This window comes from Alosa sapidissima, chromosome 8 (genome assembly GCF_018492685.1).
Source record: "Alosa sapidissima isolate fAloSap1 chromosome 8, fAloSap1.pri, whole genome shotgun sequence".
In the NCBI taxonomy this organism is placed as follows: Eukaryota; Metazoa; Chordata; class Actinopteri; order Clupeiformes; family Clupeidae; genus Alosa; species Alosa sapidissima.
Window position 1 is genome coordinate 15,777,730 of NC_055964.1, and position 24,319 is coordinate 15,802,048.

Consider the following 24,319-nt stretch of genomic DNA (forward strand, 5'->3'; position numbering starts at 1 on the left):
CAAAACTATAGTTGCTAACTAAGTTAGCAGCTTTGCTAAAAACTACAACTTTGTTAACTAAGTTAGCAACTTTGTTGGTTGCAATGCAATTTCACATCGCCAACCAACAGGTTAGCAGCTATGGTTTTGGGAAACGCACCCCTGAATCACTGCCAAAAACTTTGCTTGCACATGAAATTTCATGTAATTCTGTATCGAACATTTCAATACCTTTTTGGACCCCAATGATCAGTGAGGGAAACAAATAGTGACGCCTGTTTAAAATCATATCAGTTTTACTTTCATGATAAAACACTATAATCAACATAAAAAAACATTATATAGTCTATTTTGACACCATAATCTATAAGTAAGGTTGACAATGAAAGAACAGCTCTGACAAAAAAACAAATTCAGATTCAGTTTATTTCTTACTTGAATATAAATCTCTTGACAAAAAGAAATCAGAATTGAAAGCAACACAAATCAGTCATTTATACAAGAAAAGAAGAAAAAAAAAAACATTCAGTCACTTATCTTACTGACATTTGGTTTCACCCACTCAATTATCCAAATTCACCACATAAAAATATCATTGTGTTTTTGTATTTTAAAAAGAGACTTACAAACAGTAGAACAGATAGAAATGCAACTTTTAAAAAGAAAAGCTCTCAGAGCTGGTGGCATTTGTTGTTGTTTACATTTCCTTCCCAAAAATGGCCACATTAACCAAACAATACGTAACCGATCACATTCACAGTGGGTGAAAACTAAGTCAAGGTGGGACTTCAAAACAAGGCTTCAAGATGTGCTTTTTCTGTTTACACAGTAAAGTATTTTATGAATCAAAAAAGGGGTTAAGGGCTTGGAGACCATCATGTTTGACATTCTGGTAACAACAACATTTTACAGTAACCCATTGCAGAAATATTGAATAGTAATGTGAACCGTCTTCTTACATGCCATGTGTGGGATTCGTTTTGGTTTTAGACATCAAAACACACTGAAGTGGAAGCTGGAATAGTAGAGGTTCGTGGTGATTTTACATAATTGGCACCAATCGTAGTTCAAATGTGGTCAGAAATGTTTGATGCATTAAAACAGTTTATGGAGACAATCTATTTAATGCTTTGATGAAACTACATGCCAGTAAAACTAATTTGAACTGGACTGAGGTGAACATTTGATTTAACTATAGAGCAATTCATCGTCATCCTGCACAGAGATGAAAAGTAACAATGATAAGTCCATGTATGAAAGACTCCATGTATGAAAGACATAAGATAAAAACATTGGGAGTGCATTACAGTGAAAAATAATGAAAAGCCACTGAAACTGTAATTATAAGCACCCCTGACATATACATGTATACAAGTATGGTGCATTTTCTAATGATCTTGTAGTGCTCCAACACAAAAATAAGTAAGGCTTAGGGAATACTCTGTATATGTTTCTTACATACGGAGGTGAACAGCACACAGATAATATATATTTCCATGAGCCTATATACACACCAAAAATGTAGAGGGAGGTGAGTATTGAGATGCCAAAAATACAACATGGTAAAACATGTTTGACACTTATATTGCAACATGGAGGAGAATTGTGGTGATCACATATGTCTTTCCTCTGTTAAACTGATTTTAAATGTTGATATTTTTGCTGGTAAATAACATTGTAAAACGTCTCAAACAAGATTATCCCTCTGGCTACAGCTCAAATACCTTACACACACACACACACCAGACCACCTAGCCATATATAGTAATCTCTAGTAATATTTATGGCCAGGGTCAACAAAAACAAATCCATAAAGTATGCATGCACAACCTGGTTTTTTCCTTCTGTACACTACTGAGTCAAATACACCCCCCACTCCCATACACACACACACACACACAAACACACACGCTTCCCCCTGAAAAGCACGCTAGCCAGCAATCAGAGGTAGCTAATGTAAAAGTAATTGTAAATGCTTCTGGTGTGGTTCTCCAACCATCCAGTGATTGTACACAAGAGAGGATAATCAACATGTTGCGGCAGATGAAGGTTGTATTCAGTGGCGCTTTGGCTCTATCAAGGACCTCAGCGTCAGAAAGATTCCACCCATTGTGATAAATGGCATTTGGTAAAAACAAGTGTGGCAGTGTGGATGGCAGAGTTGTAGTTCACACCAGTGCCCACCAGGGGACGCCACCATCAAAAGCAAAAGCATATGGCCTTGAGGACAAAGTAGACAGGACCTGAGAGGATGATCTGTAGCATGGCTAAACTGATCATAGTGGTGGTTTCTGTATTGTTGTTTGTATCCGACACAGGAAGTAACATGAAGAGTCTGACTGGACACAGAGGTCATCCATAAATGCCACCTTAAAACAAGTTGTGGTTAAAATAAGGCTTCCCAGGAACCAGCCTAGGCACCAAAACAATCAGCACAGACATTTGCCAGTTTCAGTGTGGACAATTCAGAGTGCCATCTCCAGTTGACATTGGCCAGGAGTAGGCTATGCAATTTGCTACATGAACCAGTGAAGCAAAAAGGCAGTAAAGAATGTTCCTGTACTCTGTAAGTTACAGCACTACTGTGCTATCCTGGCTAACACAAATAGGCAGGAATACAACATGGCAGCTAGATATTGGTATAGAAACGACAACAGCACAAATTGCCTAGAATATGCCCTCTGTGATAATAATGATTCAAACAGATCTCAAAAAATACATTGAATTGTAGTATCCAATCATACCACAGTGATAGGAAAACAGCTGCAGTTTCACAAGCTTGCTGAAGTCACTGTTAATCTCAGACAACGGCACTTGTTTTGAGTATGGCGTCAAAGGTGAAAATGTTTTTTTTTTTTTTACCAACAGTATGTACATGCAATCATCTTAAAAATAACCGTTCAAATTGCCAACATAATGTGCTTTTCTACAATGACCAGGAGCAAAACTTTGCTATATTTAGTGGAGTGGTGAAAAAAACAAAACAATGCTGTATTCATGATTCATCTTAACCCATACGCATTTCTATTACAATTCAAGATCTCCACCTCTATTACAAAATTAGAGGTGTTCAATAAATCATCTCTAATTCTACATTGATCACAAAACAAGAACATTCTCAAAAGGAAACTCAGTATTAATTTTGTTGTGTGCAAAAGTAATCAGCTTTGCCATAGTGAGAAAGGACTGCCAGCATCCTGAACCACAGGGACCTGTCAAACTCCAAACAAATCCACCTAGGGGTCTTAAAACCCTTAAGCCGGTACCGTCACACCGGTGTGACGGGAATGTTGGAAATTGAACGCTCTAAAGAATATCTGGGTTCATTGAATTCAACATGGAATTTTAGAACCCTACATTGTTGCGGAACAGAATGTTCTCTTAGAATGTTCAAAACTCCCCTGCTGAAGGGTTAAAAACGTGAAAGGGGCCAAGCCTCAAAGCTCTCTCTACCTCACATTTGAGGTAAACGTACAGCGATCATGTGCGAAATATCTAGCATTGTGAACATTTTTAGTAAATTTCTGGCAATCAAGTTTGTCTATGTAGAACATTCTTCTCAAGAGCACTTCCTAAAGGGCTTGAGATTGAGGGTCACCCGGACGGGTTAATACAACAAACATACACACGCACACACACAAAAACTAGCACAGCCATCAAACATTCCTCTATCCTTATGCAGCAATCATCTTTCCCTCAGCCTCCCTCCCTCTCTCTCTCTCTCTCTCTCTCCTGGTCCACTTCATCTAAAAAGTACCGGTCACCTCCACAGGAGCGGCGTACGTTCCGCAGGACACGTGACCAGGGTTGACGGGGACCTACAGCATGGCAATGCTCTCTGGTGTGCAGTTCAGGTGGGTGGAGGTGCTGCTCCCCCCGGGGGACTTGAGGCCCTTGGCACTCCCGCTGCCGAGGCCCCCCAGCCGCTCGCTCCCGCCCAGGATCATGCTGGAGCTCTGGTGGCAGCCGCGCTGCAGGCCGGCCATCATGGTCTCGCTGGTGACCGTGCCGAACTCGTAGGTAAAGGTACCATAAAAGACTAGGATGACCACAGTGAAGACCCACTCGCAGATGGCTGCTGCATGCTGCAGGACAAAGCTCTCGTGGATGAAGAAAGCACCACCTACAAGAGCTGGTTAAGGGCAGAACGAACCAACCCATACCAGAGCATTGTGTACATTACAGATAAGCAGTGACCATTTGCATACTGTATATAACCATACGATATTCATACAATAGTGATTGTTTAAACCAGTTAGATCTGGGACATTTAGGGCTGGTGTCCTAAACATGGATTATGCCTTATCCTAGACTAAAGGAAAAGTTCAGTGAAAATCTCCATTTGAAAAAAAACTTTTAGTCTAGGACTAGGTTTAATCCATGTACATGATACTGGCCAATAATGTTTGTGACACACACAAAAACAAAATCTCCAAAACAAATATAACACAGTTTCTATTTTTCTGTGTGTATGTTAAGTGTTGTTAAGTTGAATAAAAGTATGTAGGCTATTAAATGCAGCTTCTGGGGCTAAAATGCACATGCTGCAAAATGAGCTTCAGAAAACTCCATATTTCACGTTGCGCAGCAGAATTGAGGGGCCAGGCCATCTTTTATGCTTGTGCGGGAGCAGACAGCTGGTCTCAGGGGCTTTAGCTAACGCACATGTTTAATTCACCACTCAATTATCCACCTAGAGTCACAACAAGCCACAACTTAAGTCTACCAAGAGCTACCAATCCTTAACCATCGACCTAGTGCAAGAAAACGTGACAGAAGATGCGAGAGCAAGTGGCATGAAGCCTAACCTGTTTTTCACTGATTAATCAGAACTTCATAAAGTTAAGAGCAAAGAATGTCCCATTCCTTGTGATCATTAGATCACATTGTGGGTGACAGTGCACACAGAAGAAAAGACATAAAAAACAATACGAAACTGCAATGAGGAAGATGGATGCTACTAAATGATGGAGTTATTGTGATAATTGCCCAGAATTGCCCCGAACTGCTCAAGAAGAACCCCTATCAAAACTGACCTCAGTTCGCCAACTGACTGCAGGGATCAGATTTCCTGTTCTATTTTAATCCATCTTTCAAAGTGAACGGGCATTATCTTATCTTGTTGGAGGGCACCTGGCTTATTACATTTTTGTGAATAAGCCAAGGTGTGTTCATAACACTATGCCTTACAGTGCATCAGCTATGCAAAACATGTCACCTGCAACAAAGTGCCCAAACATGTGCCACCTTTTACTTCCCTATCACAGTTAGTTCTGTGATTCTAATCATACTTTGTGGCTTTTGCTCAAAGTGGGGTGTGGTGGTTATACATGGATCCCTTTATAAGTAGTCCTGAGGAAAAGGCATATAATGACTAAAAGTCTTCAATAAGTAGTGAGTTGTGCTACATTTAAGATATCTGTACTAAGCATCATCTCATGGTCCTCTCGGACGGTACTAGTCCTTTGGTCGAGGTACCAAGCAAGAAAGGATACTGAGGACGAGTGAAACCAGAGCGCCCACAGTCAGGCCAACCCGAACGTGTGCCATCCAGTAGTCCAGGGCAGTAAGGGCCACCCGGTAGGTGAGCAGACACTGCAGGGACACGAACACCATTCCGGCTGGGAACGCCACACCAGCCCCCACATAGTGGAGAGTCTTAGCATGGTCCACCTGACATACACAAGACACAATTAGACAATAAGTACATGGGGGGGAAATGTTCTTGCCATACATTGTTACAGATATACAGAGATGTACAGAGATGACACCATCTCTCTCCTCTAAGTGATGAGAGGAGTCAACACAACCGGATACTAAAAGAGGTTTTAGCACTGGAGGGCAATCCACACTTTTCACAGGGTGCTGCATCACAAGAGTTATTGGTTCCACCTGCTTCTTCAACATCCTTACTGTAAAAAAACGTAACAAACCCACCCAACTAACCAATACTGCCACCAAAATAATAGGTCTGCATACCCCAAACCTACAAGAACTAAACACTAAGGCCATTGCATGTATTGCTCATTCAATATCCCTGAACATTACCCACCCACTCTTCTCACCCACTCTTCTCACCGCTACTTCTCACCCCTACCCTCTGGCAGGAGGTTTAGTAGCATAAGGTGCAATAAAGCCCGCTTCAGCAGAAGCCTATAATTTATGTAAAGGTCTGTGTCAAATGCCTGTGATGTATGTAAGGTGTATGTCTGTATGTCATTCCTATGTCTATGACCATGTATGTGCCATTCTGTGCCTGTGACCATGCAGGATGAAAAGCTGTATGGAAAATGTGAACAAGAATTTCCCTAAGGGGACAACTAATAAACTAACTAACTAACTAATAAACTAACTAACTAACTAAACAGCTCTTGGGAATGGGGAAAGTGCAAGCGATCAATACACACCGATCATTATGGCAGAGGTTGTAAGACATGAAAAACATAACTCATGATAACTGACCATGAGGACATTCTAGAGTGGGACATCCCTGAGTTCAACACATATTTGTATGCTGTGATTAAAGTATTGTGATAATGAATTAATCAAACCATAAAAGCAAGACTGTCCAGTTGTAGTGACAAAAAAAACATTTAAATTTTCCGCTTAAGGGCTCAGTATAATATCTGACAGTAATAATAATAATAATAATAATAATAATAATAATAATAACTGACAGACCTGGAAATTCCCCACCATGACTAAGCCAACAGCATTGCCGAACCCAGCCACCAAGCCACCAGTGTTGATCCAGCAGCCGTGGCCATGCTCAATCATCTGAGCATAGCGCAAAAGGCACACCATCACAACTACCAAGGGGTAGAGAAGAGAAGAGAAGAGAAGAGAAGAACCCAAGGGGAATAAAATTATAAGTCAGAAATAGTTAAGCCATGGTTAATAGTTAGTTCATATTTAATGGATAGGGAACAAGGAACTAAGGTGAAAGATCATCTGAAGCAGATCATCTGAAGAAAGATCATTTGAAGCAACTGTGTGAGCTTTGACAAGTGTTTGAGTGTTTTGTTGAGCACAGAATTAGCAAATGTCTCAACTAGAAGTTTTGTACTATTACTCAACAGCATTCTATAATACATACAAAGAATGGCCTGTAAATCCACACCCATTGTCCTCGGTGATGTCAAAGGCTTGTTTCTGTGGGCTGACGAAAACTAAGCCTTACCCATGAACGCTCCCACGTTACCAATCAGGCTGAATAGACAGCTTTCAGGAGGGAAGGATCCACATTTACTAGAAAAACAGAAACAAGACAAGAACCAGGGTAATCAGATCTCAGAGATAACTTAAGGAAAAATCTTATCTCTACGATACAATTTTATTTATTCCACCACAAGATAAAGACTGGGCATGGACAAGGTTTTAAAGGGTTTTTTACCTTGATTTTTAAGAGAGATTTAATGAAATTATAAAGTTTCAGTAGTATCAATGATGTGACATTTAATGCAAGTCTTCACCAGCGTATTTTACTAAATACTTTCAGATCTGGGATCTTCCACAATGAAGACATAATACAAATCTGTAAGGTTGCATAACGAGTCAGTGAAAAAAAGGTGCAAAGTAATTTACAATGACTAATCAGCTCTGAACAATAGAGGCATGATTAGAGATAGGTGTCCACAACATAGCCTTTACCTTATGAGGGGGATATCCTGAATGGTGCAGCATGTCTTTGGAAAGCCTGGTTTAGAGGGTTCCTCTGTGCATGTGACGTTGTACGACCTTGAAAATACAATGGACAGTAGACTTGAGAGATAAGTCAATCATAAAAAGCAACGTTTCACTCCTTTGTGCTGAGGTTGTGGAAAAGGACATTTACACTTACCAGTTTTCTACTGGACAAACATGGTGGTTCATGACAGCCATAGCATAGCTGTCCAGACAGGGAAAGAAAGAATAAGTAATTTATTCAAGTTTACTCAGCTTCAATATGCCTTTCCCACTTGCTATAACAGATCCAAATTTAGCTTTGAATGAAAATCACAAAGCAACTAATGACCTTGGCTGTAGTCAGCATCTAGCTCTACAGGGTTATGCTGGGGGAGTTTTGCATTACATGGAGCACTTTCACCTTTCATTATTTATTTATTATTATTATTTTTCCAAAGTACTCACACTATCCATATTCCAGTGATGGAGAAGGCAGACAAGCTGACAGGCAGAACGATCCAGGCAGTCATCAGGCTGGCAGTGGCGCTGCTTCATCCACAGCATGAGGGAAGGGGGAACTGGAGGGTGGCAGAAGGGCAGAACCGAGGGGAGGGGGCAAGGCAGGGAGGCTAGAAGTTGGGGGGAAACAAGGACACATGGCAGACAAGGGGGAGGATGTCATGAGAGAGGATGGAGTGGGGAAGAATGCTACTTTTCCTTCATCTGCCACTCTATCGCCAGGCTCTTCTGAGTAGGATTGGATGACAGAGGAAATGATGTGAGAGTTACTGTGCCCATGCCGGCATAGGAGAGCGTGTGAATAAGCAAGTCATTGTTCTTCTAAGTAGGCTTGTGGTCGTGGCTCATTGAGTGAGTGTGGCAATCCACTCTCCAAATGAGATTTGTTTTGCTAGGTTAAGACGATATTTAGAAGATATATTAAGAAGATATTTTATTTAAGATGATAACCGCACACTGGTATGATATTACAGATTGTTTATTTAGAGAAGCGTTGTTGTTCATGCTCAATAAACAATCAGTAATATTATACCAGTGTGCGCGGTGAAGATCTTTACTTTTGAAGTCTGATATTCCTGCGTATTACCAGGACCTGGGATCCAAAAAGAGCCAGTGCACAGGGATATTGTCTTATACATATTTAATTCCCTTGGGATGAATAATAGTACCTAATATTATCTATCTATCTATGTTTTAGGTTATAGACATTTTTGTGAGACATTCTTAGTCAATTGCAGACATATTCCAATCCATGGTTAGGAAGGGAAGTAGGCCTAATTCAAATTAAATCAAAATAGAAAGTAATACACAACATTTCCCGAACCCGGATTTCTTTTCATAACTAGGGCTAATCTGCATGCAAAGAAACATTCCCTCTTGTCAGCAAGAGGTTGAGTTTGGGTTTGCTTTTGAGATTCTTTTTCATCCTTCAGAAAGATTAAGATTAAGTAAAGTTTAATTTCAGAAAACAAAAATCATCTCATATCCTCAACAATTTTCAGAGTGAAATAGGATATCTAGTCTTGCAGACCTTGTAAGCAACTTTCTTCCTCCCTATCAGTTCAAACAGTCCATCATGGAAATGGATAGAGGAAGTGAGCGGACATTTTCTCCAGTGGAAAGAAAGCTGACTGAACTAAATTGTTTCTTGATACAATTACAGGAGACTGGAGAGAGAGAGAGCGAGAGAGAGAGAGAGAGAGACTTCCGGGCTCCATTAAAGCCACATCTAATTTCGTATCAGTGGGCAGTTTTGATCTAATGGTCCATCTGCAGTCATTGAACACAATCATCACGTCATTGATTTTAATAACACGTTCAAGAGAAAAGGGCATTAGGGCTCCTGTGTCGCTTGCACAATGAAGTCACCCCTTTATACACAAACTATGAGTCACGCCGGTGGAACCTAAAGCACTTCACAATTCTAGAAATTGAACAATTGACTGAATGATTTCCAATGTTTTGACGTATGCATGGATTTCTACAAGGCAAAAACATATGGTGAACTCAACAGCTGCAAAAAAGTTAGCATAGCATATCCTCTACCGCTAGCTACCTTGCTCGGGCTGTTACCGTGCATCGGTTTTAACACAATGCATGTTAACAGAGTATTGTCAGTAGCTAACAAACTACTAAGTGACACAGCGTCTGTTCTCTAAATACATTTACAGAGCATGGTGGCTGGAAACGAAAGCCGCACACTGATATATCTATCTATACAGCAAGGTAACTAGCAGGCTAATACCTGGCCCAAAGCATAACGTTAGGCTACACGCACAAAGCTCAACATACGTGTTTATGAGGCGTAAGAGGAAATGACCTACAGACTTCCAATTTGCCCTTAAATGACAGCAAAACCGAGAAGACATACATACCGTTTCCTTGCAATGGCTTCCTCGAATCTGAGTGATCTTGATGTCGCTTTAAAATGTATTTGTGATTCCCTTGTTTCGGCAGGCCCGTTCCGTCAACACTGTAATTGTAGTTCCTCGCCTGATTTTCAGACATGCGGACACAACACTTGCAGTAAGAAAACACACCATTACCCACAATCCGTTGGGTAAGAAAAATAATTTTGCCGCTTACCAATGAAAACCCACATCATAGCCACGCCTCGGGGCCCATTGTAGCACAAAGTTAGTCTTCTTACAACAGTCTTACAACATTAGGCTATATATCCTGGACATTAGAATAGACGTGACTATAATTAAAGGCAAGATCTCAATCCAAGTGTATGAAAGTAACTTTTATGTAAGGTTGCTATGATTTGCAAATTATTCATTTTATTCTTGCAATGATTTGTGGAGAGGATTGAGGAGACATTGTGAGAATTACATTTTAGTAGCCTATGTTCTAGTACCTAGGCCTACTTTTTATAGATGACTAAATTAATGTGAAATATGCATAATCTGTCCTCGTAAAAACGGAGAAACTGAGATTGGGATTGTTATTGTGACTGTCCTGGGGTAAAACCCATTGTAGCGTTAGCCTGTAAAACTAGTTCCCATCCCCTTTCAGGTATGCTTCTACTATATGAAATGGAACAATCTGCACTCTTGTCTCAGATGATGAAACAGTGAAGCTGTGCATGGACTGATAATGGTGGATTGTATACCACAGAAAACACTTTCTCTTGCCTAAGGTAAAATAATTGTTCCACTCTTCATGGACATACTAATTCTATATCATAGACTAATAACATATATTATAAGATAACCTATAATATAGTTGTATTAATGATTATTATTGTGATAGACATGTGAATATGATACCATGATGAGGAAAGTGTGATTTGGATTTTTTGCTAAAAATGTATTAACAGGTCATCTTTTAATGGGCCATGGCACACCTTGGAGGTGCGTCTGTTTTGGTGTTTCTGACCTTCCTAAGCAGCATAGACTCAATGGAGAACTGCACGAACAACACAGATTTTCCATCTTTGGTCAACTTTACTCAGATTCCCGGGCAGGGCACTGAAAAGTTTGTAGGTTCACTGGAGCCTTTGTACAATTTTGCAAGGGTCTTTTTGGAGGCAGTTCAGCCAAGCAAATTTCCATTAGGTAAATATCACCCTGTTTGTTACTATGGCTGACTGAAATGGAGGGTGCCTGCTCCTTAGTTATAGCCTACTCATGTTGATGTTTTTGGTCTTGCCTCACTTTGTTTTACATTATGCTGCACTAACAGCTAGTTGCACTGTGCCTTAAATTTTTTGTAAGTCACTTTGGATGAAAGCATCAGCTAAATGACTAAATATAAATATAAATGTTCTAGACTACAGTACTTGCACAAGTTAAGCTAGTATACACAAATTAATTTTTACATACGCTTACTAATTTATGCACATAAACCATAGACTGTAAAAAATAGACATAAACATATAGCCTACATATGATTCAAACAATCATGGTTATTCATGAGAATAAAATCAAGGAACTTTTCATTTTTATTTAGACCTATATAACTTGCTATAAAGATCATGCGAAATGACATGTAAATTGATCTTCCTTCTCAACCTTTTACAAAAAGTTAATTCTTGATAATTTCTGTTCCTTTCTTTCAATTGTCCTGACTTAAACTGAATTTGAATTATTTTTGGAATTAATGAACACTTTTTAAATTAACACAGAGCTTGCCATTAATGCTTCAAGAAATGCACAGCTGAACACATCTTCGGTGAGTAACATTAGTTGATGATAATTTGATTTAAGCATATATGAAATATGCATTATTTATAAATGTTAATATGTATGCTAATTAATTCAATATCTGAAATGGGATATAAGGACAATTTGATAATACCAAAGAGATTCACTGATTGAAATGTAATCCCATAAGGATATGTTAAAGACACTGGAGAGTTCTTGGATATGCAGCATGTTTAGTGTTTAGTTTAGTTTAGTGTGCTAAGTGACATAATCGTTTTTTTTTTTTTTTAAAACAGCTTGTGGAATATGAGGCAGGTTATGTGGTCTGTCTCATACTGGCCATCCTCTATGTTCTCATAATGGCAGTTTGGGGTGGAGTGCTTGCTTGGAATTATTTCCGTCAGAAAAAGTTTCCGTCAAATAATCCCTCAACATCATCCTCAACATGGCCCTACACGGACATCACTGTGGCAACATGCCTTGCAGTTGTTGCCATTTTATTGTTGTAAGACATACATGACTTCAATAGTTTATTCCACTATTCTCTCTCTCTCTCTTTCTCTCTCTGCTACAAATATGTTAAAACTTTTTAATGCAACACTGTTTTCGGAAGCTTTGACCCAGAGTGCTAGCAATCTAGATAGTTGACTATTTTTGTAGAGCCACAGCTTATTCTAGCTATGGACACATGGCTCGTTTGAAAGGTGAGACCTTAAGCTCTCAGTGAGTACAAACCATTTATCTCTACATGCCTCTGTTCCTGAGAAATGTGAAGTGTTGCCTCTAAAGTTTCCGGGAAGTGACCTAGCGAGACCTGGCGAAACGGTTTTAAAAAAGCTTTTGGCACTCAAAGTGTTAATGGTCATTTTTACATTGATATTGGTATAAAGATATAAAGAGGACAGTAGACAAGTCTTATTTTTTCTATTAGTATTACATTTAGCTCTTTTGTAGAACTGGAGTGATTCTGGCCTTCACAACAAACGACAAGGTGCGTGAAAACATGAGACCCAGCTTGCATCAACTCATGATTGATATAAAAAAGGCTGATGAAATCTTCAAGGTGATCCCAGAGGTATGCTTTTCCGTGTACATATCCTACTGAACAAAGTCATTTGGAAAATGATTTCAGAGCCAAATTGAACCCCATAGTGTTATGATGCTTTATTCTAGAATATAAGAAGAGCTATTGATGAATTTTCCATTCCCAAAGGAGAGATCACCAAGACATTAAATGGTGAGTAAGCAAATACTGGTTCATAACATTTAAGCCCTCTGCTGTTTAGAGTTCACTTTGAGTTGACAGTTTGGAGGCTCTTTGTGTTTTGTTTTACAGGAACGGGAAATGTAATTGGTGAAACTCTCATCTCAACTTTTGGCAGAGATGTTCACGATGCTCTCTCTGCGCTATCGGTATCAATTCAAGGTGTGTCATTATGTACTCCTGTGTCAGTCGATCCACAGACACACACACATGATGACACAGGAATATGTGAAATAGTTCCTGTAGTATCATATGAATACAAGTTATTCTACATTTGTAGATGTCAGAGGGGCCTTAACCAACCTGGAGGAAATGGAAATGAAAAGAAAAGACCTACAGGCTCACCACGTAGACCTTCAACAAGGACTGCAAGCCATCCAGTCTCAAATTCAGAATATTAGAAATAGTTGTTCGACCTGTAATGTCCCAGATGCTAGCAACCTGGAAACAGTGGCTAACTACAACCAGGTGTGGTCTCTCTCTGTTTATGGGAATTGCACTATGGGTATCTATTGCACAGTATTTTGTTGTAATTTGCTTTCATTCTTTTTGTGTAGATCCCAAGTGTGCAACTACAACTTGACAAGCTGAATGAACCCTCTAGTATACTAGCAACAGATATTGTGAGAAAGGTATGTGAAACATCCACAAATATATAAATGCTATAGCAGAGACGGTTGTTCTAAAGGATCTTTGGCTATAGCATTGTAAGACATGCAAAAATGTCTTCTCATCTAAATGTTTGTGTGTTTCAGGGAAATATGTCCTTCTATTCTATTCCACAAACATGTAGCAGACAGCTAGAGCCAACAATAGCAGGTAGGCTCTTAATCTGAGAAACTCCTCTTCTCCATTTTAAAGTCTCTTACAATTCCCCTCTCAGTCTTTCTGCTACAGGCCTCACTTATTGTGTCCTTTTATTTACCATTGTAGAAATTGAAGAAGACTTGGAGAAATCTAAGGAGTATTTGAGAAATTGTAGTCGTCGGATTCCCACTTTGAAATCTCTTTCAAATTCAGTGTCAAGTGTCAGGCGAGCGGTGGATCAGTACTGGAAATATGTGGATTACTATGATTATGTCAGGTATGAAGTGTTTGGGTCATATTGACTGTGCACACAATTACCCCTTGGTGCTATTTTTGAGCATCAAGAGACATTTAGAAATATGTCTGCTCTCTTTTGCCCCCTATAGGTGGGCAGTGGCCATTGTATTTTGCACTCTGATTTTGATCATAGTGATTCTGATGATTGTCGCACTTTGCCTTGGATTGCCAATTGAATATTCTCCCACCCTCTACTCCTCCTTCACCAAAGATCGATTTAACCACACAGCTGTCTGCCTGCTCAGAAGGTGAGGTCATTTTCTGCCTCCAATACTGTATTCATCCGCCTTTGACACTCTGCTATATCTGTCCCTAATTCTTTGCCTTTTTGTTATTTGCAGTGCCACTGTGATGACCTTTGTCTTCTCCTGGCTGTTCCTCATCCTATTGGTCATCACCCTGTTCATTGGTGGAAATGCTTACACCCTCGGATGCCGTAGCTGGAATAGAGGGGAACTTTTTGAGGTGAGGAGAGAGCCATTATGAAGTGTTGTTCATGGTCTTGAATCAAGGCAGGCTTTTTTGGGTGTAAATATTTATCTACAACAGCATGGACTAATGAGAAATAAACTTTCTCTCATATGTTGTGAAGTTTTTTGACCAGAGCGAAAAGCCTATCATCCCAGGCTACAACACGTCCAATGAAATCAACTCCACTCAACTCACAAACGCCACCCAAGCTTTTAATGCCAGCCAAGAACTCAACATCACTCAAGGGATCCGCGTCAAGACTTCCGTGATGTACCAGTGAGTTGCCACTCTTCCTCCATGCTTATGAGTAAGCCTAGCACGCTCTGTGGGTGTGGCACTAACTAAAGTAAAAGTACTTAAGTTAAAAAGTGAATTAAAGTAAATGGAAGGAGTATGATTTATTTGTGGCTTTTCTCTGTATAGCGGCTGTATGAAAGGAGAGTCTCTTTTCTACAGCATGCGCATGCATGAAGTTTTCAACATGGATGCGTTTCTAAACGCCAGCAGGGTAGTACATGCTTTGTCTTCCAATTGCATATCAACTCCACCAAACGTGCATGAACAGTCCAAGTGCACACACCATACTCACCACACACACACACACACACACACACAACACTCACACCAGATATCAGCTCGACTTTTCTCGACTATTTACAAGACACTGTACTTGTCTAAAGTTGGTTGATTTCTCTCTCCTCAGTACCTAGGGGTATTTAATCAAAGCTTCCATACCCTGAATGTTAACCTTGGTAGTATCACTCTTCTACCTCGTGAAGGCAGACAGGCCTTGAACAAATTCAAGAACAGCACACTGGGTCAGATTGATTATGATGCACTTCTAGACCTGGTTTGTATATAACTGTCACCCCATCATTATCCTCTTAAGCATTTTACTACTTTTATATCGATGATTTGATGATTTATATCAGAAAATCCTATTTTGTACATCTGTACACTTTAAAGTTTATCATGTTTTAATTGTGCCCCTAAGCTGAGTCAACCTGTGGTGAGTACTGACCTCAATGATTTTGCTGATCAACTGGATGAGGCTGCACAACTGCAAGTGAGTTTTTGTGTCAGATCTGAACAAAAATCCATCACTGTGATATAGCTTATTTATTTTTCAATTTTGTGGCAATACATATATGAAGAGTTCAGATGCAAAACCCTCTAAATCCGTCTGACCACTTTTCTTTTAAATGAGCATTTAAATTCAGGCTCCTATAGGTTTTTGCCTATAAATCGATATTTCAGACCAGGAAGAGAGTGGTATTTAGTTGGTTTAGAAGTTAAATTATTTGATTAGCATATACTATGTGTGGAGAGCATCCCCTCACCATCTTTATCTCATTTTTGACATAGGTGGCATTTAGAGGCTTTTGCATCTGAACCCTTCATATTCACCCTTATTTTTTTCACATTACACTTTCTGTTTTTGTATTTTAATTGAAAAAGGAAAATACAACAGTTAAGGAGGACTTGGAGAAAGTGGCAAAGATGACAAGAAATCTAACTGAGATTGTTGCACTTCAGGAATCAAACGCAGTGAGTTTCTTACTTTGTCAACGGATTGTGATATCTGTGACAGACCACTGTGCAGGTTATATGTGAAAAACACGACAGGACAAAAGACCTGCTGATGGATCTGCAAGGTGAAAAATGGTGTTTGAACTGTCTGACATGTTGCATTTGCTTATCAGAAAGCAATGAAAATCAGTGTCAACGCTGTGAAGACGATCAGTCAGCAGTATCAGGTACATAGTCTGACATCTGTCAGCAAGACTGTAAAAACAAGTTATGCATGCTAGCGTGCTGCTAATTCTCAATATTCACATGATTGTATAGACCCTTTCAAGAGAGTTCCATTATCAGCATCATAGTTGGCCCCACAAGACTTCCTTTTTAACATTCCATATGTTATCTTAATGCAGAGGAAGTAGATTGGGACCCAAATAGAACGTTCAAGCATTGTTTTTGTTTTTATTGTTGAAAGGGTCTATACCCATAAGTAATTGGGTGTGAGTTTGGCGGTGTATTTTGCCGACAGTGTATGTGCACTGTAGCCAGAGCGAAGTCAGACACATGAAGTGGGCTGAGTCATGCCGATGTTAATAAAAGATAGATAGATCAGAATTTAACATTGGTTGCATGTGATTGGTTTATTCAAATTCAATTCACTGGAGGGGTCCCGCCCATTTCATAGTCCCCCGCCTTGATGTAGCTTCCCGCATCGCCGCCAAACTCGGGCCCATTAAAGGACAATTCCGGCGCAAAATGAACCTAGGTTAATAACACATGTGTACCGAGTTCGACCGTTCGCTGGGATTTGTTTTCATGCTAGTCGAATGTGACCAGTTTTATTGCAAACCGCTAATTAGCGTTTAACGCTAGCCTTCGGGGCACACGTACAGTAGAAAGAAATCGCTATTTCTATACCACTAACAAGGCTCAAAATAGCACCACACTTACACAGCAGCATAATGTAAACCGAAGCATTGACAACTTTGTAAGTGTACAGGCAGTTTATTAAAAAGAAACACATGACCGTTCACGTCTGGTTCACATAGGCCTACAGGCAGACGCCTTGGGAAAACAGAACTCTGGGATGTGAAGTGAATCTCGCGTGAAACGTTGTTGCCGAAAGAAAGGACTGTGCAAAAGAGAAGCACTGAACGCAACAGGAGACATAAGAGATGGCAGGTTATTTGAACGAATTTGAAGACATCGAGGATGAACCCTTATTGGACGTCGGAATATACCAAAGAAAAGCTGCGGGAGCTCTGTGAAAGGGCTATGAGAGAGAGAGCTACCTGTAGTCAATGCCGCACACAGCCTCGCACTTCTGGAAACTGTAGGCTACCTGCCGACATTGTGAAGCTATGGCCACTGAAGAGGAGTGCCAGTGCCTGTGTTGCATGGAGTGGGGACCTGTTGTGTCGCGACCCCCCAGTCTGAAGATTTCCCCTCATTGATAAACAGGGCTGTAGTTGAAACTTTTTTCCATGTCCTGAAAAGAAATTGGAGGCGGGCAATCCATACCAGAGAGAACCAGATGGACATCCACCAGTGTTGTATAAAGTACTAGAAAGCAATACTTGAGTAAAAGTACAAGTATCGCACTAGAAAAAGACTTTGGTAGAAGTGAAAGTTACCTTTTAGAATATTACTTAAGTAAAAGTCTTAAAGTATCTGATATATACTGTACTTAAGTATCAAAAGTAACTTTCTGATATTTAATGTACTTAATTATTTGAAGTAAAAGTAAAAAGTAAGCGGTTTTATTTTGAACTTTTATTGTGAACTTTATTTTGGCTTTCTTATAGTAAAGCATAAAGCATATTCAGGGTTCCCATATCTTCTTAATCTCACTCATCAAATCAAAATCAGATTCTTTTCTAGGATTTTTCAGGCACAATTCTCTTAAGTTCAAAGAACAAACAGCATATTTTTAGAGCTGACATCAAAGAAAAAAACAGAAACAGAAATGTCACTTTTGTATGAACTTCAGGTAAAAATGAAAAATAAATAACTTATTTCTTTAAAAAAAAAGACCTGCTTGTAGGGAGAAAATTTTGGTCATGTGGTATGAGCATTTCTAGGGCTTACTCCCCAGGATCACCATCTAAGTATAAGTATAAGTATATATACTTTTTTGATCCCATGAGGGAAATTTGGTCTCTGCTTTTTACCCAATCGGTGAATTAGTGAAACACAAACAGCACACAGTGAGCACACAGTGAGGTGAAGCACACACTAATCCCGGCGCAGTGAGCAGCCTCGGGGAGGTGCCTTGCTAGGTGCCTTGCTCAAGGGCACTTCAGCCGCGGCCCACTGGTCGGGGCTCGAACCGGCAGCCCTCCGGTTACAAGTCCAGAGTGTTAACCCAGTGGGCCACGGCTGCCCCAATCTCTCTCTCTCTCTTCTCTCTCTCTCTCTCTCTCTCTCTCTCTCTCCTCCTCTCGTCTCTCTCCTCTCCCTCTTCTCTCTCTCTCTCCTCTCTCTCTCTCCCTCATCTCTCTTCTCTCTCTCTCTCTCTCTCCTCTCTCTCTCTCACTCACACACACACACACCACACACACACACACCACAACACACCACACACACCACACACACTAACGCCACCTATGTCCAGCTACTAATATGCCAGTTCATTAGTTGAAAGCTGAAAAGGTGTCTGTTCATCTTCAAAAGAAGCTGGGATCTTCAAAAGTGCTTGGGAGTTTTAGGCCCCAAGACCGGCCCACGTCGTTTTTTGGAAATTGCATAAATTAAGCAACATTTCAGCTCTTACTATCCTGTAGTTTTTATTAGTACCATGGTTCAACAAATGTGTAAAGGTTATACAATAATTCACTTCAACTAAGAAGTTAACAAAAATATTCCACTATTCCACAAGTTAACAAAAACAGAAAGAAAGAAAGAAAGAAAGAAAGATAGAAAGCCTTTGAAATGTAGCCTATCCCACACTTCCACAGAGGCATTGAACTAATGTTTAGGCTACATGTTTTTTTTGCATGGGTAGGCTATATTGTTGTTTGGTGATTTAGCCTACTCCTTTACTACACCCTCTTCTGAGCAAACAAGGCATATAGGTTTATCATGTAGGGTAATTGCTCTTTCTTACATTAAATAACTTTAATTTATCCTGTCTACTTGTCCCTGTAGTCATGGCCTCCTCATCACTAATTTCGGGCTCATCATTTCCAGTGGTCGACTGGTTGATCTGCTGCTCAGTCTCTCCTGGCCTCTTTCTACCATCCATCCTTCCTGGCGCTTGTGTAGGGGCCGGCTCGGCTATCCGTATCTGAGAAACTTTTTGGAAAAGACGGGCTATATGGACCCAACCAAATATTTTTGGGAGGGGAGAACTCCCTCACAATCTACAACCCATGCAGAGGCATTGCATTGGTGTCATGCACATAATTCGGAACGTGTCCTACTTTAAGAAAAGATAGGCTAACGTGACAAATGTCAATATTTTTTTTCCTCGACCGGGCCCAAAAGTGAAGGGTCCCACCCCGGGCCTGATTCAGTATGTATGACGTTATCTTCACCACTAACCTGTTCTCACCGAGTTCACCACTATCTTCGGGGGTGGTCGTCTATGATAACGGGAGGTCCTCCAGTAGGTGCTTGTGCTTCCATGGCGGTTTCAGTTGTGCGTCCTCCTCCTTTAGCAACAAATAAGCGCTCAAATAGAGCGCGCAGCGTGTGTAATGCAATCTAGGAGCAGTGATTCGCCAAACCTCCCTTATTGCAGTCGCACACATTTCTTCTGATTTTATGTTTTAGTAACGAGTAACGAAGATGCTTAGTGGAAATATAACGGAGTAAAAGTATACAGTTTAAAGTGAAAGTTGAATAATAAATTTAAATAGCGAAGTAAGTACAAATACGTGAAATTTCTACTTAAGTACAGTAACGAAGTATATGTACTCCGTTACATTACAACACTGACATCCACTAAGTAAGTTCACTATACAAGTTATGTTACATCGGAGCTATTATTTCTGATAGGCCTATATTGTAGCCTAGAAATCTAGACGCGCCCCTGTGTTTCTTTTTAATAAACTGCCTGTACACTTACAAAGTTCTCAATGCTTCGGTTTACATGTAGAGACCCTCATTATGCTACTGTGCAAGTGTGGTGCTATTTTGAGAGTGGTATAGAAATAGAGATTTCTTTCTACTGTACGTGTGCCCCGAAGGCTAGCGTTATACGCTATTTAGCGGTTTGCAATAAAACTGGTCACATTCGACTAGCATGAAAATAAATCCCAGCGAACGGTCGAACTCGGTACACATGTGTTATTAACCCCTAGGTTCATTTTGCGCCGGAATTGTCCTTTAAGTCTTAAATATCCATTAAGTTATAAAATAAGAACTGTAGAAATATATTTGCTGAGAGTATTTGTGATGTGATATGATTGATTCACCAGCAAATGTTTTCATGTAAACCAATCTGCACACGGTCTTCATATAGGATATATGGAAGTAACAGTGTTAGTCACTTAGTGTGCCAGTGTGTTTGCGTTCTCTTCATGCACAGGGTAATGCAGATCGGGCCCTGAATAGCACCACCAAGACAGATGAAGCAATAATCTCACAGACTCCATACATTGTGGGAAATGTGAGTCTGGTCATCTGACAGCATCTGTCAACATCGGAAGAGTTCAGATACAAACCCCTCTAAATCTGTCTCACCACTTTTCTTTTAAATGAGCATTCTTGATCAGGCTCCTATATGTTTTTGATTACAAATCAATATTTCAGACCAGGAAGAGAGTGGTATTTAGCGAGTTTTGAAGCTAAATTATTTGATTAACATATACTATGTGTGGAGACCATTCACTCAACATTGTTATCTACTTTTTTATGGAGATGGCGTTTAAAGGCTTTTGCATCTGAACTCTTTATTTCATAACTGAGCCTTAATTCAAGTGTAACCTGTTTGTGCTATGTAGTACTATGCATTTGGGGATGACATGCAAGTTTCACTGTACTTCAGCAATGTTTTTGCTTTTCAGGTGTCACAGTGTGTGCTGAAGAAAGCAGAGCTCTATCTTTTAAAGTACCTTGCTTGGGTTCGCAATGCGGTGGGTGACAACTGTATGCGTATTAATGTTGTGGAGTTGTGGATTCTGACTTTACAAATGCTGGCCTTTGTTGCACATGGTTGTCTGTGTGAAAAACACTCCATCGTCTCAAGTTATCCATGAGTGTCAGAAAGTGCTGCATGAATTTAAGCCATCAGTGAGCTCTTTTGAACTGAATGTCAGTCACATTCATCATGCTTTTGTTTGCATCAACAATCTGTACTATAACTTGTTTGAGATATACGACACAAAAGTAATTTTGCACAAAGTTGTTGTGTAATGGATGTGACTGATTCCTATTCTATGTGACAAGAATGTTTCTAGCTTTTTAAGACTGCTAGCTGTTTTAGAATGTTCACTGTTATGCAATCTGTGCCAGTATTTATAACCAAAGGCTTTTGGTTCCACGTCCATATATTTGTATGTCAGTCCGTATGTGGGTATGTTTCATTCTTCTGAAAGAGATATCTCACGAACGGCTTGAGACAAAGATAAGCTAAGATAAAGATAAGATCATACCTCACGTATATTCTATCCTTGTGAGCGTGGTATCTCAAGAATGCGTTGCGATGAGGTAAAAAAAATCACTTGGAATCAAGGATAAAGTTAATAGAGCTTAGTGGTCAAATGTCATGCTCTTGTGGACGCGATATGTCGTGAACGCCTAGAGGGAATTTATTCAAATTTGGCATACACATTCACTTGGATACGAGGATGCACTGATTAGATGTTATAGTACAAACGTCTGTGCCACCTTGTGAGCAAGCTGTTAGGGGCCTATGTGAAGTGAACTGCTGATTGACATGATGATTGAAATGTTCCTATCTTTCTCAGGTCATAAATGAGATTTTGGATTGTAAATGGCTTCCTGTGTCAGTGGACAATATCTACAGAGCAGCATGTGTCCATATAATTGATCCTTGGGTAAGTGTGTGTGAGTGTAAATGTCATTTCTAAAAACTAAACATATACATACACAGAATGTTTTTCCATCTTTGTTTCAAGCTGTGCCTGGTCTGTGTGTGTGTGTGTGTGTGTGTGTGCAGAATGCATTCTGGCTGTGTTTAGGTTGGTGTTGTGCATTCTTGGTCCTTGGGGTAATTCTCAGTATACACACGGCCAGGCACTGGCAGGCTGTGCCTAAGTCCCTCAGGTAACAATTTCCAACATTTGTTTTAATTTCAAGTCATGTACTGGAAACTGGATTCCAGTGATTAGATTCTAACAATGTAATTCTCTCTTCAATTAGCACTGTCACTTTTAAGGATTTTGATTATTGCCATGAAATAACTAAACCTGGCATGGGCCTAAAGGAAACTGAAGACTTTTACCATGAATATGGCAGGGATGACGACTACAAAGGCAAAGAATGTGAAGACACTTAAATGCTGTATTTAGTTTTGTCTGGAATCAGTTCAATTGTCTAGAACTTTTGTGCTATTGTCTAGTTAAGCAATATAGCACGAGTGAGAGTGGGGTTGGTCATGGATATTCCCAAGGGTGTTGTTCGGCCGTAGCCATGAGGCCGGACAATTGTTGTATAAACTAGATTAAATGATAATGTTGAAGGTTACTCTGTTGTTTGTTAGTTTCCTCTGGTGTTGGAATATTCTATACAAATAATTTAAATAAAGGGAATTTAAATTAAATTTAAAGTGTGAGTTTAATTGTCAGAAAGTTTAACAAAAATGATACAGTGACACTGTGAACAACATAAAATTGTTTCCATACTGTGAACAATAAAGGACAAACTTTAAAAGAGACCGCTTGCTGAAAAATGCATGGTGAACCTCTTCTCATTAACTTTTGTCTTGCTGTTGTCTTACTTTTACTGATCAGGGTACCTTCAAGCCATCTTTATAAGCTCCTGCCCGCTGTCTAGCTTTATCTTTGCATTCACTCACTAATGTGGCCCATTACTGTACATTTAGCAGGTTCAAGTAGGCCAAGTTTTTGTTCAGAAGGGGCCAACACTTACCCTGTGTCCCTAACTACAAACTCACTTGTGGGAACCTAATCACGGAATCTATATTGTTTTCTTTGGATCTTATTTAATCAAAATCACTCGGTTGGAGGTAGTGGCTTACAACTGGAGTATATGCAATCACAGCAAAAACTGAGCCAGAAACGGAGTTTAGAGCCAGTATACAGATACAGTGGTGTCCATGTGAAGAAGTTAAAATGTTTTCCTGTGCAACTATAGGCTGCTAGCCTAGAAATCTAGACGCACCCTAGCGGCGGCAAATTAATTTGCTCAGCCTGTACGTCTAGTATCAAACCATAGAGATTTCTATTGGCTGACGCCGTGGACGTCATCCAATCACAGCGCTCTATTTTGTTAGAGAGTCTTAAGGCAGGCTTAACAGAAAGACGACAGTCCTGTGACGGTAGCAACAAGGAAGGTGGCTATGGCGAACGAAGAGCGGTTGTTTGAATCGGCGTTGGCGTCAACTTTGGAGGAGTTGGACTTGTGCTTTTCTTTGAAAGTTGAGCAACACAATGCACTTACAGGAGAAGTTTCCAAAGATAATTACAGATTCCAAAAATAATTCCGTGGAAATGCATGGATTCCAGTTGCTGCTACTGGAAGAAACTGGAATCCATGCATTTCCACTGAATTATTTTTGGAATCTGATCCCTTATCATACCTGTTCATTCTTACTTGTCGCTCGACTTATCGTGACTAAATTCAAGATGGCTGCAAACGCTAAACTTCGTGAAGATACTGTCTGCATAAATCGTCTTGTAAGTAAACTACCAGTGCTTTTTCAAAGTTCTCAATGTCTCGTTTTAAATGTCAGGGCCCTCGGAAGTCTACCAATGAAGTGTGGAGATACATTGAGCCTCGTAAATGGTGTAAAACAGTGATTCATTTGCATGGCTAGCCCGATGCCGAAGCACCACCATTGAAAAAGCTGTTGGTAGCATTGGCTAACTAGCGCCAGATTTTGGAGTGCAGGGGACAAGCCGAGATGGGCTATGAGACATACGTTCACTCTCGGTATCATGTTTCAACACACTTTAGGTCAATATCACACTGGAATTCTCCTTTAAGTCATTCCTTTCGAAGA

General features: G+C 40.0%; 2 protein-coding genes across 3 annotated transcripts; one reads left to right on the forward strand and one right to left on the reverse strand.

Annotated features, from left to right (window-relative positions):
* Positions 1-387: 387 nt before the first annotated feature.
* tmem150aa (transmembrane protein 150Aa) lies at positions 388-10,163 on the reverse strand. Of its 2 annotated transcripts, XM_042099952.1 has the most exons (8): positions 10,038-10,163; positions 8,110-8,273; positions 7,820-7,867; positions 7,630-7,716; positions 7,160-7,227; positions 6,661-6,788; positions 5,475-5,652; positions 388-4,102 (listed from the first exon to the last, which is right to left on the reverse strand). In XM_042099952.1, exons 2-8 carry the CDS (start codon positions 8,172-8,174, stop codon positions 3,798-3,800), a joined length of 879 nt encoding a protein of 292 aa, XP_041955886.1. In that variant the 5' UTR covers positions 8,175-8,273; positions 10,038-10,163; the 3' UTR covers positions 388-3,797. The 2 variants fall into 2 exon arrangements, with proteins under 2 accessions (XP_041955886.1, XP_041955887.1); XM_042099953.1 differs by lacking the exon at positions 10,038-10,163 and having other exon boundaries at positions 8,110-10,031.
* A 522-nt stretch (positions 10,164-10,685) lies between these two features.
* LOC121714846 (prominin-2-like) lies at positions 10,686-23,051 on the forward strand. Its single transcript, XM_042099951.1, has 25 exons — positions 10,686-10,804; positions 10,985-11,222; positions 11,792-11,838; positions 12,107-12,315; positions 12,765-12,885; positions 12,984-13,047; positions 13,147-13,236; positions 13,355-13,542; positions 13,632-13,706; positions 13,830-13,893; positions 14,008-14,158; positions 14,268-14,426; positions 14,520-14,643; positions 14,771-14,925; positions 15,073-15,157; positions 15,353-15,499; positions 15,644-15,715; positions 16,108-16,197; positions 16,353-16,406; positions 20,702-20,782; positions 21,180-21,248; positions 22,083-22,172; positions 22,295-22,401; positions 22,498-22,696; positions 22,793-23,051. The coding sequence occupies exons 2-24, from the start codon at positions 11,003-11,005 to the stop codon at positions 22,631-22,633; spliced, it is 2,598 nt and encodes an 865-aa protein (XP_041955885.1). The 5' UTR covers positions 10,686-10,804; positions 10,985-11,002; the 3' UTR covers positions 22,634-22,696; positions 22,793-23,051.
* Positions 23,052-24,319: the final 1,268 nt, after the last annotated feature.